Genomic DNA, 15,662 nt, shown 5'->3' on the forward strand with positions numbered 1-15,662 from the left:
GCCGGCGCAAAAGGATAAAGCAATTTGAACCGACTAGGTACCAGGAATGGACATTTTTAACGTGCGCCACATTTCATTAACAGTGTAATGAAATTCAGCTGGGCAGGGAAAAACCTGCGCAGACTTGCGGGTCCTGTGCGTCCCAAATGAGGACACAACGCCCGGAGGACAGGGCTCATCCTCTAAATGCAAGGTTTCTTTAACAGAAACAATAAACTCATCCATGGTCGCCCGTTCTTCAGGTGACCCTGGGGAGGATGTATCAAAACCCTCCATTTCAGCCTCCCCCTCAGACCCCGGGGGGTCTAAGGATGAGCGGGACCCTGAAAAGGGCACGCTCGCAGCAGCAGCAGCCATATCCCCATCTGAATCAGAAGAGAGAGACACCCTGGGCCTCATTCTCGCAGCCCGTTCAGACATCAGCATTTCCATATTTGCCACCAAAGTCGCAACTACAGCAGCCAGATCAGGTCGCAGCGGGGCCACAGAACTGGGGCCCCCCACTAAAGCTGGAGGAAACTTGCTTTCCTGAGAATCCATGGCTCAAGTTATCAAAAAACAAACTACAGTGCAAAAAACAGTGTACTGTCCCCTTAAATAGCGCTGCGGAGTGAGCAGCCCACCGCTACTGTCACAGCTATGAAAGACCCCCAAAAAGGAGAAAAGAAACTGAGCCAGAAGCAATATACAGAAGGAGATTGAGAGAGATAACCTGCAGAGCCCGCAGAGCGTTGCTACCAGTGTCCTTGCTGCTGATGGAAAAGGAAGTGCTGCTGGAGAGGGCTGGACTATAAGCCAGACCCCAGGGAAAATGGCTGCCCCATAGGGATGCATTGGAGGCTACGCCAAAATGGTCGCCGACATGCAGCCGAACCGATCGTTCCACCGCCCACAAAATGGCGGCGGATGGCGCCAAAATGACAAGCATGATCGCCCCAGAGGAGCTATACATGTGTGCCCACAGTAAAGATGGCGGACCGCGCGAAAATGCACCGCTGCGGTCGCCGCACAAGCACAACGTCTGCACCCCCAACATGCACCTAAGGTGACACAGGGACAGGGACCCCCGGCAAACATACAGATCTGCACAAACGAACCCCGCAGGGATCGCACAGGGAGTCACACAGGCACAGACATGGGGACACACAGCAACACAGACTGCCACCCCAGACAGAGGCCCCACACAGAAAAGTACTTACCTGTACCAGATGGCGTGGGGGAGCCTCTATGCACGGATAAACCTCTGTCCTCATCTGACAGGGAGTGCCGTGAGCCAGGGACATGACGCTGCAGCACCGCAGACTAGTCCTGTGAGGTAGCCACCTCACGGCTGCATCCCTGTAGTGAACAGGGATGGGTCGTACGTAATGCCAAGGCGAACCATAGCTGAATGCTCGATGGCGGGCTGGGGGTCCATCTGACCCGCTGTGCCCTGGAGAACCAGGGCGGCCAGTCCGAATCCCAGCACCACATGATCCATCTTCATCCGAAGAGCAAACTAACACTAAAGCTGACAAAATAAACAGCTAGTAAAGTGAGAGAAAAAAAACTGACATTTTCAAAGAAAATCAAAGAAAAGATTTAGGAAGGCTGAGACTGAAGCCCCAGCACAAGGTAAGCCTGACTATTCCTGATGCTAGGCAAATTAAAACTGAGTTGGGAGTGGTGATGCAGGGGGGGTATTGACCGGATGGGACAGCCCCCGTGGGTGTGTATATGCTAATGCCTTTTGTCTTTGGACTAAGTCTATATGCCTAGCTATTCCTACGGATAGGAAGACAATACCCAACAGTGAGGACTTAGAGGAGGCGGCGACTGTCGGAGGACGTAAGAGAAATGGGCACTTTGACGCTCAGCTCGGAACAGCTTATATGTAGTTCCGGTCCGGGACCAGCCAAAACCATCCGAGCGCCTGCTAGAATGTGTTTGGGCGATGTCAGCAGACGGCAGGTCTGGCGGAGGTGGTGCCTGAGTGTGTCATGTGATGTCACGGTGCAAGGGAGTCGAGCTGAACGGGCAAGGCAAGCCAGAAGTGGGACTGCCAGTGTTGTTTGGACTGGAGTGGAATGAAGGAACCACCTGGAGTGGAGAGAGACTGTCACTGTGACTCAGGAAGGGACATGTCATGTCGGTGAGGTGTCACCATCTGTACTACTGCACACTGCTGTCAGTGTCACTAAGAGTCAGTTTCATATGTGTGTGCCTGCCGTTCTAATTTCTTGCCCTCCTGAGTCCTGTCCCTGAGCTACTTACTTACTGAATCGAAAATAAAATAGGGAACATGTTTTTTTCCTTAATATTTACCTGAAATCGCATTGCTAATTGCATACTGTACTTGTTTATAGACTAAATACTGAAATTTGCACTTAAAACTAATTTCGTAACTTTTCGAAGTGCCAGTAAATTGTGAGAGACATGTCAATAAATTTCAATCTGGTAGGTTGGCAACACTGGCAGCAGCCCCCCTTAACCCCCCCCCCCCCCCAATACCTGAGCCCCATGTCGGTCCAGCGATGTTGCACAAGAGGCTCAGCTGTCCGGGACTCTCCCTCCTCATTGGCTGAGATAGAAGCAGGCGCCATTGGCCCTGCTCCTATCAAAGTCAGTGAGCCAATGATGAGAGAGGGAGGGTGGGGCAGCGTCAGCTCCGTGTCTGAATGGACACAGAGTCGTGGCTCGGCTCAGGCTCGCACATTACGTTTACCTATACGTATAATAAGGCTTACCAGTTCTAATTTTATCTTTTTTTAAAGCGAGAGTGCAGCTATGGCTATATTCTGTGTGCTCCAACAGTAGAGATGCATTCTGTTACACAGCAGCTACCTTGTCTGCCATCCATTCACAGAAAACATAGTATTTTCTAAATAGGTTCACAAAACAAAGCCTTCCGTGATTGAGCAAAAGCACAGGAGGGGCAGGCAGAGCGGCAGGTACAGGGTCAGAGACCAAAAGTTCCAATGTCTGAGTGCCAGAAGTGAAGCAATAGTTAAACTCCCAACACAGCAAAAATGTAAAAAAATAAAATAAAAATAAAATGATGAGTCAAGGTGACACACACCTCATTGGACTTAACCCCTTAAGCCAGCACATCCAGTGTTGCAATTCCTGCAGTTGTTCTTTGAAGCTTAACTCCTGGCACAAAAAAATGTCTTTTAAAATGGATTCCTCAAAAGCCAGGATATAAATTTGTAAACAAAGCAGTGACATCATCCCTTTGCTGTGCAGAGAGCAAAGCTGTGGATGGGACCCAACAGTCCCATTACAGGCTGCTAGCCTGGTTACAAGACGAGTCACCCGGCACAAGGACAGGGCAGCAGTGATCAGTCTATGTTACAGGAAGGAAAAGTTGGAATGCTGCATAGATCTGGAAAAAATACACAAAGCACACCAAGATTCAATAATGCTATAAATGCATCCTGTATTTAGAAAATATTTTCTTATCCCAGAGTCCAGCTCTAATCCACCATGTTTCAATGCAATATTTTATTTTTATTTATTTCAGGTACTTCTATAGCGCTGTCAATTTACGCAGCGCTTTTACATATACATTGTACATTCACATAAGTCCATGCCCTCAAGGGGCGTACAATATAAGGTCCCTAACTCCCATTCATACATACATAGTAGGGACAATTTTAGACCGGATCCAATTAACCTACCAGCATGTCTTTGGTGTGTGGGAAGAAACCGGAGTACCCGGAGGAAACCCATGCAGGCACAGGGAGAACAGGCAGAACAGGCAAACTCCAGGCAGGTAGTGTTGTGGTTGGAATTCAAACCAGCGACCCCGGAAATGGCTTTGATCGGGTCTCCGATAACGTAACCCGGAGGCGGCGTCCATGACGTCACTTCCGGGTTACTCTGCTGCAAAAGGCGGCAGATTTTAAAAAAATGGCTGTATGCAAAAATGCCGTTTTCGGCGTTTTGCATACATGGAAGTGTAGTGGAGGGGTCGAGGGTCTTTTAGACCCTCGATCCCTCCATAAAGAGTACCTGTCACTGCATATTGGTGTCACAAGGGATGTTTACATTGCTTGTGACAGCAATAAAAGTGATCAGATTTCTTTTTTTTTTTTTTTTAAACCTGTAATAAAGTTTAAAAAAATAAAATAAAATAAATAGGACAAAAAAAAATAAAAATGTTAGCAGCCACCATCACCATTAGCTCGCGCACGGAAAAAAACTTATACGGAAGTGGAGCCGCGAATGAGATCGATGTTCAAACCACACGTGAGGTATCGCCGCGATTGCCAGAGCGTGAGCAATACTTTCAAAAAAAGATCTACACTCTAACTCTAAACTGGTAACCGTTAAAAAAAGTTAAAGCGTCGCCTATTGAGATCTCTATTGACCATAGTTTGTCGCCATCCCACGGGTGTGCGCAATTTTAAACCGTAACATGTTTGGTATCTATTTACTCGGCGTGACATCATCTTTCACAATATACAAAAAAAAAATGGGCTAACTTTACTGTTTAGTATTCTTTAAATGCAGTGAAATGTGATTTTTCAAAAATTTTCCAAAAAAATGGCGTTTTAAAGACCGCTGCGCAAATACCGTGTGACAAAAAATATTGCAATGACCGACATTTTATTCTCCAGAGTCTTTGCTAAAAAAATACATATAATGTTTGGGGGTTCTAAGTAGTTTTCTAGGAAAAAATACTGATTTTAACTTGTAAACAAAAAGTGTCCGAAATAGGGCTGGGGCTTAAGTGGTTAAATCATAATGACAGCAGAAACTACCCGAATGACCCTGGTCAAAAGTTTACCCTGGTGATTTTGGCCTGATAACTTGGATATCTTTTTATATCCCTTTCCTGTTTTATACAGTTCAAATACCTTTTCCCGCAGATCCTTTGACAATTCTTTTGCTTTCCCCATGACTCAGAATCCAGAAACGTCAGTGCAGCACTGGATGAAAGATGCAAGGGTCTGTCAGGAGTCCAGAAACTCATTGACCTTTCATACACACACTAATTACAAGCAGATCACAGGTGAGGATGGTTACCTTTAAAAGCCATTCAAACCCCTTTGTCGCAACTTGTGTGCATGTTATCAGGTAAAAATCATCAGGGTGTGTAAACTTTTGATCAGGGTAATTTGGGTAGTTTCTGTTGTCATTGTCAATATTATTTAAAAAGAGTAAACACCATTGATTGATAATAAATGGTTTTAGCCAAATACTAATCATGAGTAAAAGAAACGTTTTTGCGTTCTCATTCATTTTCTCTGAAAAATGGCCAAGAAATCATACATTTTGCCAGGGTATGTAAACTTATGAGCACAGCTGTACCTGTTAGACATTTACCCATCAAGGGATCCAGCTTCGTCCACACCGGAGCCGGTTCTTCTCCATTCTTCGGGTCCCCAGCATGCTTACTTTGGGAAGCCGGCTGTGATTCCTTGCAGCTTCACAACTGGCTTCCCACTTCTCACTTTGTGAATGGTCCCATAGCCTCCAGAGACCTGTGTAGCATGCCAGAAGGCTGTGGGAAATGAAAGGGGAAGCCAAACTTGCGCTTGGATCGCCTAGGAGTGACTACCTATCAAAACTTAGGCAGTGAAGTGCCACTTTAAGCAGAAAGTACATTTGCCCATTGACACTGGCCCAAAGCCGATTCAATCAGCAGTATTGTGTAATATGTTGCTATGGAGCCTAATAAATATAGAAAATGATAAACAGGCACCAACACCCTATTCTTTGAGAAGAATGTTGGGGATTTTTGACTGGAAAAGCTACAACTTTATAACAAATGCCACCCATTTATAAAGCATTATAAATCAGCAGACATAAAACCGAAAAAAACTCCCAAAAAACCTCAACAAAAACTATGCTTGAGAAAATAATGTGGGTGGGTGAAAACCAAACAAATTCATTTTGAAAGCTTCTAATCAAAATTTACATTTTTTTTTTCAGTGTAAAAATCCCCAGAAATTTTTTGCAGAGGAGCGATTTAGTGACTTGACAGGACATTAGTATGCACAAAGGAGGTTATTCAATAAGGTGAAGTGTACTAAAAGAAAGTGGGTGTTGGCGCTGCTTGAATATAATATAATAAATACATGCAAATATCAAAAGATAGTGTATGGTCTTATACCTGACAAATAAGACCCTGTGCAGTGATAAATTCATATATATAAATAAATAACATTTATAAAAATTGAGCAAATTGTGCATGTACAAATTATGCTTAAAAAATTATTTTCCAGTACCTATACAATATATTTATACATGTAAAGCATTTAAATCCAATAATGGTATTGGAGAGGGTTAGTCTGGGGCCACAGACCACAATAAAAACCCGACAGGGGTCCTAATCCCTCTCCACAAAAAAAAAAAAAAAAAAAAAAATCTGACATGGGTTAAAAACCCTCCCTCTATCCAAAATGGAAAAAAAAAATAAAAAATGAGTGCCTATAGTTCTTCTTTAACCACTTACCAACCAGCCGCCGTACTTATACTGCAGCAGGTCAGCTCTGTCCCGTGAAACGGCGTACCTGTACGTCGTTTCGCAGGACAGCTAGAGGGGGCACGTAAATGCCGATTGGCCACAGGGGGAGCCAATCAGTGGGTCCAGCAGCCGCAATGGCTCCCCGTGGAGACAGAATGGCGGCCTGCCGATGAAAACACGGCAGACCGCTGTTCTGTCAGTAATGAACACAGGGATCCTGTGTTCCTCCTATTTAGGAACAAAGGTCTCTGTGTTCATCCAGCAAGCCCACCCCCCACAAAGTTAGAAAGCACCTCCTAGGGAGACATTTAACCCTTTGATCACCCCTGCTGTTAACCCCTTCCCTGCCAAAGTCATTAGTACAGTAACAGTGCATTATTTTAGCACTGATTACTGTAGTAATGTCACTGGTTCCCCAAAAGTGTCAAAAATGTCTGATCTGTCTGCTGCAATCCCCCTAAAAATCAATGATCGCTGTCATTACTAGATAAAAATAAATAAATAAAAAAGGACATAAATCTTTCCCCTAGTTCGTAGACAAGATAACTTTTGTAAATGTCAAAAAGGGGAGTGATTGGCGCTGCCAGGAAGTTAGGTTAATGGGAAATCTGGGTTAGGCTCCTATAGTTCAAGACCAAGTTCAACACATGCAAATGCACATAGAATGTATGTGGGAATGAGAACTATATAAGTAATAGGATATAAAAACACAATGGGTGTGTAATATGTGTGTAAAATTAACACTATGTGCTGATCCCAAATCAATAAATAAATAAATGTGTTCAATACCTAAAAGGCTTATTGAGACTCAACATAAATATGCAAATATATGTAAATGTAGGTATAAAAATATAAAAGCATATAAAGATAGTATTAATAAATTATGGTGATAGAGAGTTAGTGTGCAAAGGTGCTAAAAAATAAATATAGTGCACTAATCAAACTAAATAAGGTGCATTCCGAATAGTCATAACAGTCTATTCAATAAAGTGCAACTGCATACTCATAAGCAATGAAAATAAATAAGTGGGTGAACTATGTGCATCCCACACTGGTGACAATATAAACACTAGTAAATAAATAAGTGCAGCCGTGCAAATAACTATATAAATTATGAAAGTGAGAACCATATAAATTCAAAGGCTCAAAAAGCAGGCTCTGTGTATTTTAAAATTGTCCAAAAATAGTGCAATCAGAGTTGGTACAGAAATCATAAAGTTCTATAGTCCATATAAGGATGGAGTAAGGTGCTCTTTTTTTCTATGAAGCCGGGAGTGCAGTGAGTGATTGGAAGATAGGGTGCTCCCCCTCTCCTGGGGTCCTGTGCTTACCGGATGTCCGTACCCCTACAGGGGTAAATGGCGGGTCGATAACAGGGATCGCTCCCATACACCGGCAATCTGGTTCCGTCCTATCCTTCCTATTACCACTCGTATCCACTCCTTGCTCCGGTACACATAGGGGTTAAAGCATCAGGGAGAGAGCTCCAGTACAATTCCCGGGTATATGAAAAAGGGGAAAAACAGAAGCCTCCGATAGTGCAGGATTGCCTTTAAAACTTTTATTTAGATTCCAAAAAAGACATGTACTCACATAAAATCAACATGCAGCGCATCCGTATGGCATAGGGTCCGCAACTACCTCGTTCGCGGTGCTCGCCTGGGATCAGCGTGCGTTCCTAGCCTCGGGATTGTTCAGACGGAAGTGATGTGGTCACGTTCTCGACGCGTTTCGTCACACTGACGTCATCTGGATTTTATGTGAGTACATGTCTTTTTTGGAATCTAAATAAAAGTTTTAAAGGCAATCCTGCACTATCGGAGGCTTCTGTTTTTCCCCTTTTTCATATACCCGGGAATTGTACTGGAGCTCTCTCCCTGATGCTTTAACCCCTATGTGTACCGGAGCAAGGAGTGGATACGAGTGGTAATAGGAAGGATAGGACGGAACCAGATTGCCGGTGTATGGGAGCGATCCCTGTTATCGACCCGCCATTTACCCCTGTAGGGGTACGGACATCCGGTAAGCACAGGACCCCAGGAGAGGGGGAGCACCCTATCTTCCAATCACTCACTGCACTCCCGGCTTCATAGAAAAAAAGAGCACCTTACTCCATCCTTATATGGACTATAGAACTTTATGATTTCTGTACCAACTCTGATTGCACTATTTTTGGACAATTTTAAAATACACAGAGCCTGCTTTTTGAGCCTTTGAATTTATATGGTTCTCACTTTCATAATTTATATAGTTATTTGCACGGCTGCACTTATTTATTTACTAGTGTTTATATTGTCACCAGTGTGGGATGCACATAGTTCACCCACTTATTTATTTTCATTGCTTATGAGTATGCAGTTGCACTTTATTGAATAGACGGTTATGACTATTCGGAATGCACCTTATTTAGTTTGATTAGTGCACTACAATATTTATTTTTTAGCACCTTTGCACACTAACTCTCTATATCACCATAATTTATTAATACTATCTTTATATGCTTTTATATTTTTATACCTACATTTACATATATTTGCATATTTATGTTGAGTCTCAATTAGCCTTTTAGGTATTGAACACATTTATTTATTTATTGATTTGGGATCAGCACATAGTGTTAATTTTACACACATATTACACACCCATTGTGTTTTTATATCCTATTACTTATATAGTTCTCATTCCCACATACATTCTATGTGCATTTGCATGTGTTGAACTTGGTCTTGAACTATAGGAGCCTAACCCAGATTTCCCATTAACCTAACTTCCTGGCAGCGCCAATCACTCCCCTTTTTGACATTTACACCTGACGCTCCCCCATTGGGGGTGCATCTTTTGGAGTGGGCAGCAGCCATTAGTGTTTTATTTATAGAAATTTTACGCACTATTTTATAGATAGTTTATCCTAAGCGCGGATCTTTCTTCTTTTCAAGATAACTTTTGTGCAAACCAATCAGTATACACTTTTTTTTTTACCAAAAATATGTAGCAGAATACATACTGGGCTAAAATGATGAAAACATTTGATTTTTAATTTTTTTTTATTGGGAATGTTTTAAAGTAGAAAGTAAAAAAACTGGATTTTTGTAAGAGCTTACCGTAGAATCCTTTTCTCTGAAGTTTATCGACAGACGCAGCTCTTCGTATTCACACACATAGGGTTATGCTCCTCCTAGGGATAGACACTAGGCGGAAAAAAACTTGTCCACGCCTATGGGGGCTGTCCCAGCAGGCATAACCCCTCAGGCTCTACTATTCTCAAACAGTTTGTTTGCAAGCAGTGTCAGAAAAAAAAAACATTACTCAGAAAGAGGGGCGGGTGCTGCATCTGTCGAACTTTAGAGAAAAGGATTTTACAATAAAAATCCAGTTCTCCATCGTCCATCAACAGACGCAGCTCTTCCTATTCATAGAATCATAGGGATGTCCCAAAACAGTATATCATGAGGGATGGGAACAATACAGAAACAAAAAACTGAATTTCCCAATGGCTAAAGTAGCCAACCAAGTAAAATACAGATCAATCAGGAACAACTGGAGCTCACCCGGAAACAATGGAACCCTCAAAGAGAAACAAACGGAATTCTCTTTTAAACTGCAGCCTGCAAAACTTGCGGCCAAAAGAAGCATCCACGGATGCCAACACATCTACCTTGTAGAATATAGTGAACATATGCACAGACGAACAAGTTGCCACCTTGCAAACTTGTAACACCGACATCGGATAGCGAAAAGCCTAAGAGACAAATCTGCGCTCTCGTAGAGTGAGCCTTCACAGGGAAAGGAGGAACCTGACCCTTCAGTGAATAGGCTTGTACCACCGTCTGCCTGATCCATCTGGAAATGGTCACAGTAGACGCAGCCATATCCTTACGAGGTCCATCAAAAAGGACAAAAGGAGCGCCAGATTTGCTGAGGTTTAGGACAAAGTGAAGGCAATACAATGTCTTCATTCAGAAACCACCTTAGGAAGGAACGACTGATTAGGTTAATGTACCACCTTATCTCTATGTACCACCAGATAATGTGATCGACAAGGCGACGCCATGATAGCCACCAAGAAGGCAACCTTCTGAGACAAGGACCGCAGTGAAAGCCCCCGAAGTCTTTCAAAAGGAGGCATGAAGAATAGATAACACCATGAAATGTACGCTTTCCACGTACGATGATAGATCTTCCTGGGGGACGACTTCCTGGCCTTCAATTGCGTCAAAATCACAAAGACAGGAAGACCTCTATTTCTTAACACCTGGCTTTCAACAGCCATGCCATTAAAGCCAGCGACTGTAAGGCAGGATGAAAGATTAGGCATTGAGACAGCAGATCTTCCCACAGAGAAAGTCTCCAAGGAGCATCGGCGAGATGCGAGACCTTACCAGATCTGCGTACCAAGACCGGCGAGGCCAGTCTGGCTCCACCAGAATGACCTTAACTCCATCCCCCTTATCCTGCGTAAAAGTCTCGGCAGGAGATTCAAAGTATGGAATGCGTAACTCAGCGCATCTTTGGCGTCAGTCAGAGGATCCTGAGACCTGGCTACGAACCTCTGAACCGTCTACGTGAGGCAAGAAACAAATAAATTGAACTCGGTTGTCCCCCTCCGGACAAACAGGAGATGAAAAAGCCTCCGGTGAGGGAACTACTCCCGGGGCGCAAAGACACACTTGGTGCCCCCTTGGTAAACACAATAAGCCACAGTCGTGGCATAGGCCAATTGAATCCGGACAGGACAATCTTGCAGATGAGTTGCCCAATGGCTCATACCAAACCGTATTGCCCTGAGCCTCTGCAATTTTGCAGAAAAGACAGACTGCCAACAGAAACTGGATAGTGCCCTGTAACTTAAGCAGCTTGTCCGAGCGAGGGAAGACCCTCACCAAAGCGGAATCCCCTATAAAGCGTAATTGAGAGGAACCCGGCTCCAGAAAGAATGTCCCCCCACCCCAGAAAAAAGGTGAGGGCGTCCCATCACGCAGACGAAGATTCATCTGCAAATCCAGCCTGGTCTGTCTCCAATTTACGTGAGCAAGTCTTCTCGGAAACCCCCAGAAGACCCGAACTGCAGTACCGTCACTTGCAACCCGGAGGAACTGGCCACCTACGAGCAGCAAAAGAAGACCCCCGTATAACATGTGGTGCCTTGACCTTAGAGGATTGAGGAAGAAGAGTACTCTTGCCCCCAGTGAGGCCTTTGATCAACTCATCCAGATAGGATCCAAACAGCCTCTCACCTGTGAAAGGAAGATCAGTCAAGGGCTTTTTGGAAACTTGGTAAGCAGACCAGCTCTTTAGCCACACCACGCGCCTAATAGCAATCCCCACTGCCCTGGCCACTAATGAGGCTACATCCAGGGATGTATCACATGAACACCAGGGCTTGAGAGAACTGGTCCTTCAATTTCAGCACTGCAGGGGGGGAGCAGTTAAGCTTCCAAGTTACTTTGAGTAACTTCACCCATTCAGTAGCAGTCTGCACTACCAGAACGTTCACAAAGGTAGACTTCAACATGTGACCTGCTACCACGTGTAAATGGTGGGACAAGGATTCCACCAGTCTATCCACGAGATCCGCAAACGTTCGAGACTCTTCCACCGGTACCAGAGTTGCTTTATTCAACCTGGCCACCGGAAAATCCAAAATTCTGGACAAGGGAACACCTTGCTTGACTTCTGGGATTTGCGGGAGCCAAAAGACACTTGCGTACTCGGCATTGTGGGTTCATCAGCCATTTTTAAAGTTTCCCGCACGGAAACTATCAGGGCTTCCACCAATGCGCGTTCTCGTGTGGCGGCTGATGAGGTCCTCTTCACCGTCAGAATGCGTAGACACTGACTCCTCAAGGTTGTCTGTGTCTGCGGGGACCATATCTATCTCAGAGTCCGAGGACCCTGCAGATGGAGATGAGGGAGCGGAGGACGTTTGCGGCTGGCAACACCAGAACAGATAAATTCCACTTTTGACATCAGGCTTTGCAAAAAAAACTGCTATTTCTGGCTGCAACTGTGAACCAGAGGGTCCCGCAGTAGTTTTCAGGGGGTCTGCAGGTGAAATTTTATCCTGGGACTCCATTTTGCAAAAAAATAATTTTTTGTGTATGTCCCTTTAAGAACGCAAAAAACGTGGTCCCAACGCTAATACTGCGGACCCCCAACCCTGATTAGTATATTATATATAGAATAATAGCAGAACAGGAGGGAGGCAAAACCTACAGGGAGCCCCCAGAAAATTTTACCAGAGAATAACGTCCATTCTGATCAGTGTAGAAAATGAAAGTAACACTGAGCTGCACAGGAAGAGGAAGAAGCTCTGCCTCGATCATGAAAAAAGCCTGCTGCATGTCTGTCCAGCCCATGGACCTCAAGAAAATGGCCGCAATACATTCTCAATGGGGAAATACATAAAATGGCTGCCCATGAAAATGAATGGGAACACAAAGATCATGAACAAAAGCAAAAATGGCGGCCCCCAGGGAGGGTCCCGGAATAGAAGGCATTAAAAGGGTCCCTAATCAGGGATTCACCCCCCTCAAATAAGCGCCCGCATTATTACTGCCCCCCACGGTAAAAACCTGCTAGGGGAGGAGGGGTATATCCCAAAAGGGTGCCAGGGAACCGAGGGAGCCCCTAAGGTTCGACCATTCCAGGGAGTTTTGGGGGACATATTACTCACCATACCACGGTACAAGGTGGGCGCCACTCCGAAACAGATCACCTCCCACCCAGGATGGGGGTTCTGTTGGCCAAGGGGAAGCTGCGACTCAAGGTGTTCCAGGTCGTTTGCGTCCCGGGGAGGCGATCCACTTGCAGGCTCGTCCCCATCCTGTCGTGGTGAGGCCTAGTTCTGGACTATAACCTGCTCATGCTCGATGGCCAGGCTGGGAGACCTTAAAGATCTAGATTATCCAGTGTGAATACCAGCTGGCTGTTGCTTGTAGTTCCTCTAGATCTTGGTCCTCAGGAACTAACCAGTTAAAAAAAAAAAAAAAAAAAAAATCACAAACTTTCCCTGTTAGAGCTAAGACCGAAGTCCCAGCAGGGAGCTAGGTCCTATCCCTGACACTAGGCAGAACAAACTGTTTGAGAATAGCAGAGCCTGAGATGTTATGCCTGATGGGACAGCCCTCATAGGTATGGACAATTTTTTTTCCGCCTAGTGTCTATCCCTAGAAGGAGGAGCATAATCCAATGAGTTTATGAATAGGAAGAACTGCGTCTGTCGATGAACGATAGAGAAAATATTGTTTTTTTTCAGAATTGTCGCTCTTTGATTATAGCGCAAAAAATTAAAAATAAATAAAAAATCGCAGAGGTGATCAAATACCGCCAAAAGAAAGCTATTTGTGGGGAAAAAAGGAGATCAATTTTATTTGGGTACAGTGTTGCACGACGGCACAATTGTCAGTTAAAGTAACGCAGTGCCGTTTCGCAAAAAATGGCCTGGTCATTATGGGGGTAAAACCTTCCAATCCAAAAGTAGTTGAAATATGCACACTTTAAAACCCAGTTCATATGTCACTTGCAGAAGCCACATGAGATGTTCTCAAGTAAAGTATCTCTGGAGATACCTTTTAGAAATTCCTCTGCGCTTTTATCTTGTGCACAAATGCTTTCAGATGTTGCTCTATATAGAAATGATCACTTTATGATTTTAGGCATTAAAAGGCATGTCTTTTTCTCAGGATAGGTGCAGGTACTCCCCTGTGCTGAGTGACCCCATGTCTCAGTCCCCTACCCACCTCTGAGCACCTTCCCATGGTCCCCAACTTTACGTAAAAAATACAGAGAAGTATCATTATTTGGTGCTAAATAGTATGGGGTTTGCTATTGAAAGGCAGTAAAATAGGTCCCCTGCAGCCAGCAAGAATAGATCCCAGCCCAGCAAGAATAGATCCTCTCCCAGCAACAACAGTACTCCTCAGCAACAATAGATCCCTTCCAGAAGAAATACATTCCGCCCACAAGAAAATACCCGAAGCAACATTAGATCCTACAGTATCCAGCATCAATAGACTCCCCAGCAGCCAGCAACAATAGACCCCTTCATCGACAGTAAATCTATCCCATCAACAATGGACCCCTCAGAAACAATAGATCCCCCCACTAGCAGCAGTAGAGACCCAAGCAACATTAGATCACCCCAGTGACAATAGAGTCCCCAGTAGCCAGCATCAACCCACAGCACATCCCAGCACCCCTTGGCATATACATTTAGTGCTGGAGGTGCCAGAACCATGTAATTTATACAAACCTTAAATTATCTCCAAATTCGGTTTGACAATCCTGACAACTATGGCTGCAAGTTTTCTGTGCAGCTGCATTACCTCATCTACTAAACAAAGTGCTATGGTACATTTACAGTAAATGCTTACCACAGGGGTGAGGGCCATCTGACAGCTGTAGATTCGTGCAAGGCCAAAATCCGCTAGTTTGAGTTGTCCACAGCTGGTCACTAGAATGTTTTCTGGCTTAAGATCACGATGCACAATACAGTTCAAATGTAGGAATTCAAGGCCCGAGAGGAACTGTCTCATTAGATCCTGCCAGTACAAAGAGTACAATTAGTAATATGCAGCTTCAGTATAATACACACTATAACAAATGTATATTGCGAAGAGCATTAGGGTGCATTCACACTGGCGAATATCCCTGCTCGGTGATTACATGTGAGAACCCCAGGGTGTTTAGTTGCAAGTTACTGACATGCGATTGCTGCATGAGTGATTATATGGAAGAGGATTCGATTAGCAGCGGGTGCAAGCAGCCTCCCATAGCTAATCACGGGAACCTGCGCTGGGGTTCTCACATGTAATCATCAAGCAGGTGAATTTGCAATTGTGAATTTCCCTAAATCAGGCTTCTCTATTTCGAATAGCAATTTTGATAAATGTCCTACTTCAGGCAAGCTTGTGGGAGTTGGCTGAATATTTGAGTACAGATAAGGCGATGTCCCTCTTCTCAACAGAATTTAGGCAGGTGATGCAGTGCACACGATACAGAGGGCTTGGATAGCCCAGGACCTTGGGTCCATATAACTGGAATATATGTTTGTATAAGTCCTTGTTTCCTGCCTGTAATACTTTTTCAGTCTGAGGAGAGGTCAACGCGGTCGTCATATTTGACCCGTATCCTGAGGATATACTTCTTACCAAGTGCACAGAGAAAGGTGCCTGGCTCCCGGATTATAATTATCGTAATTATTGTAATA

General features: G+C 44.4%; 1 protein-coding gene across 1 annotated transcript in view; it reads right to left on the bottom strand.

Annotated features, from left to right (window-relative positions):
- Positions 1-15,662, bottom strand: part of CDK4 (cyclin dependent kinase 4) — a 108,172-nt gene that overhangs the window by 25,312 nt on the left and 67,198 nt on the right. The window contains exon 3 of the mRNA XM_082244608.1: positions 14,827-14,994. Within this exon, the coding sequence (XP_082100734.1) occupies positions 14,827-14,994 (168 nt within the window). The remainder of the gene's footprint in view (positions 1-14,826; positions 14,995-15,662) is intronic.

The sequence above is a fragment of the Pelophylax lessonae genome, assembly GCF_965119305.1.
Source record: "Pelophylax lessonae genome assembly, chromosome: 2".
NCBI classification, from domain to species: Eukaryota; Metazoa; Chordata; class Amphibia; order Anura; family Ranidae; genus Pelophylax; species Pelophylax lessonae.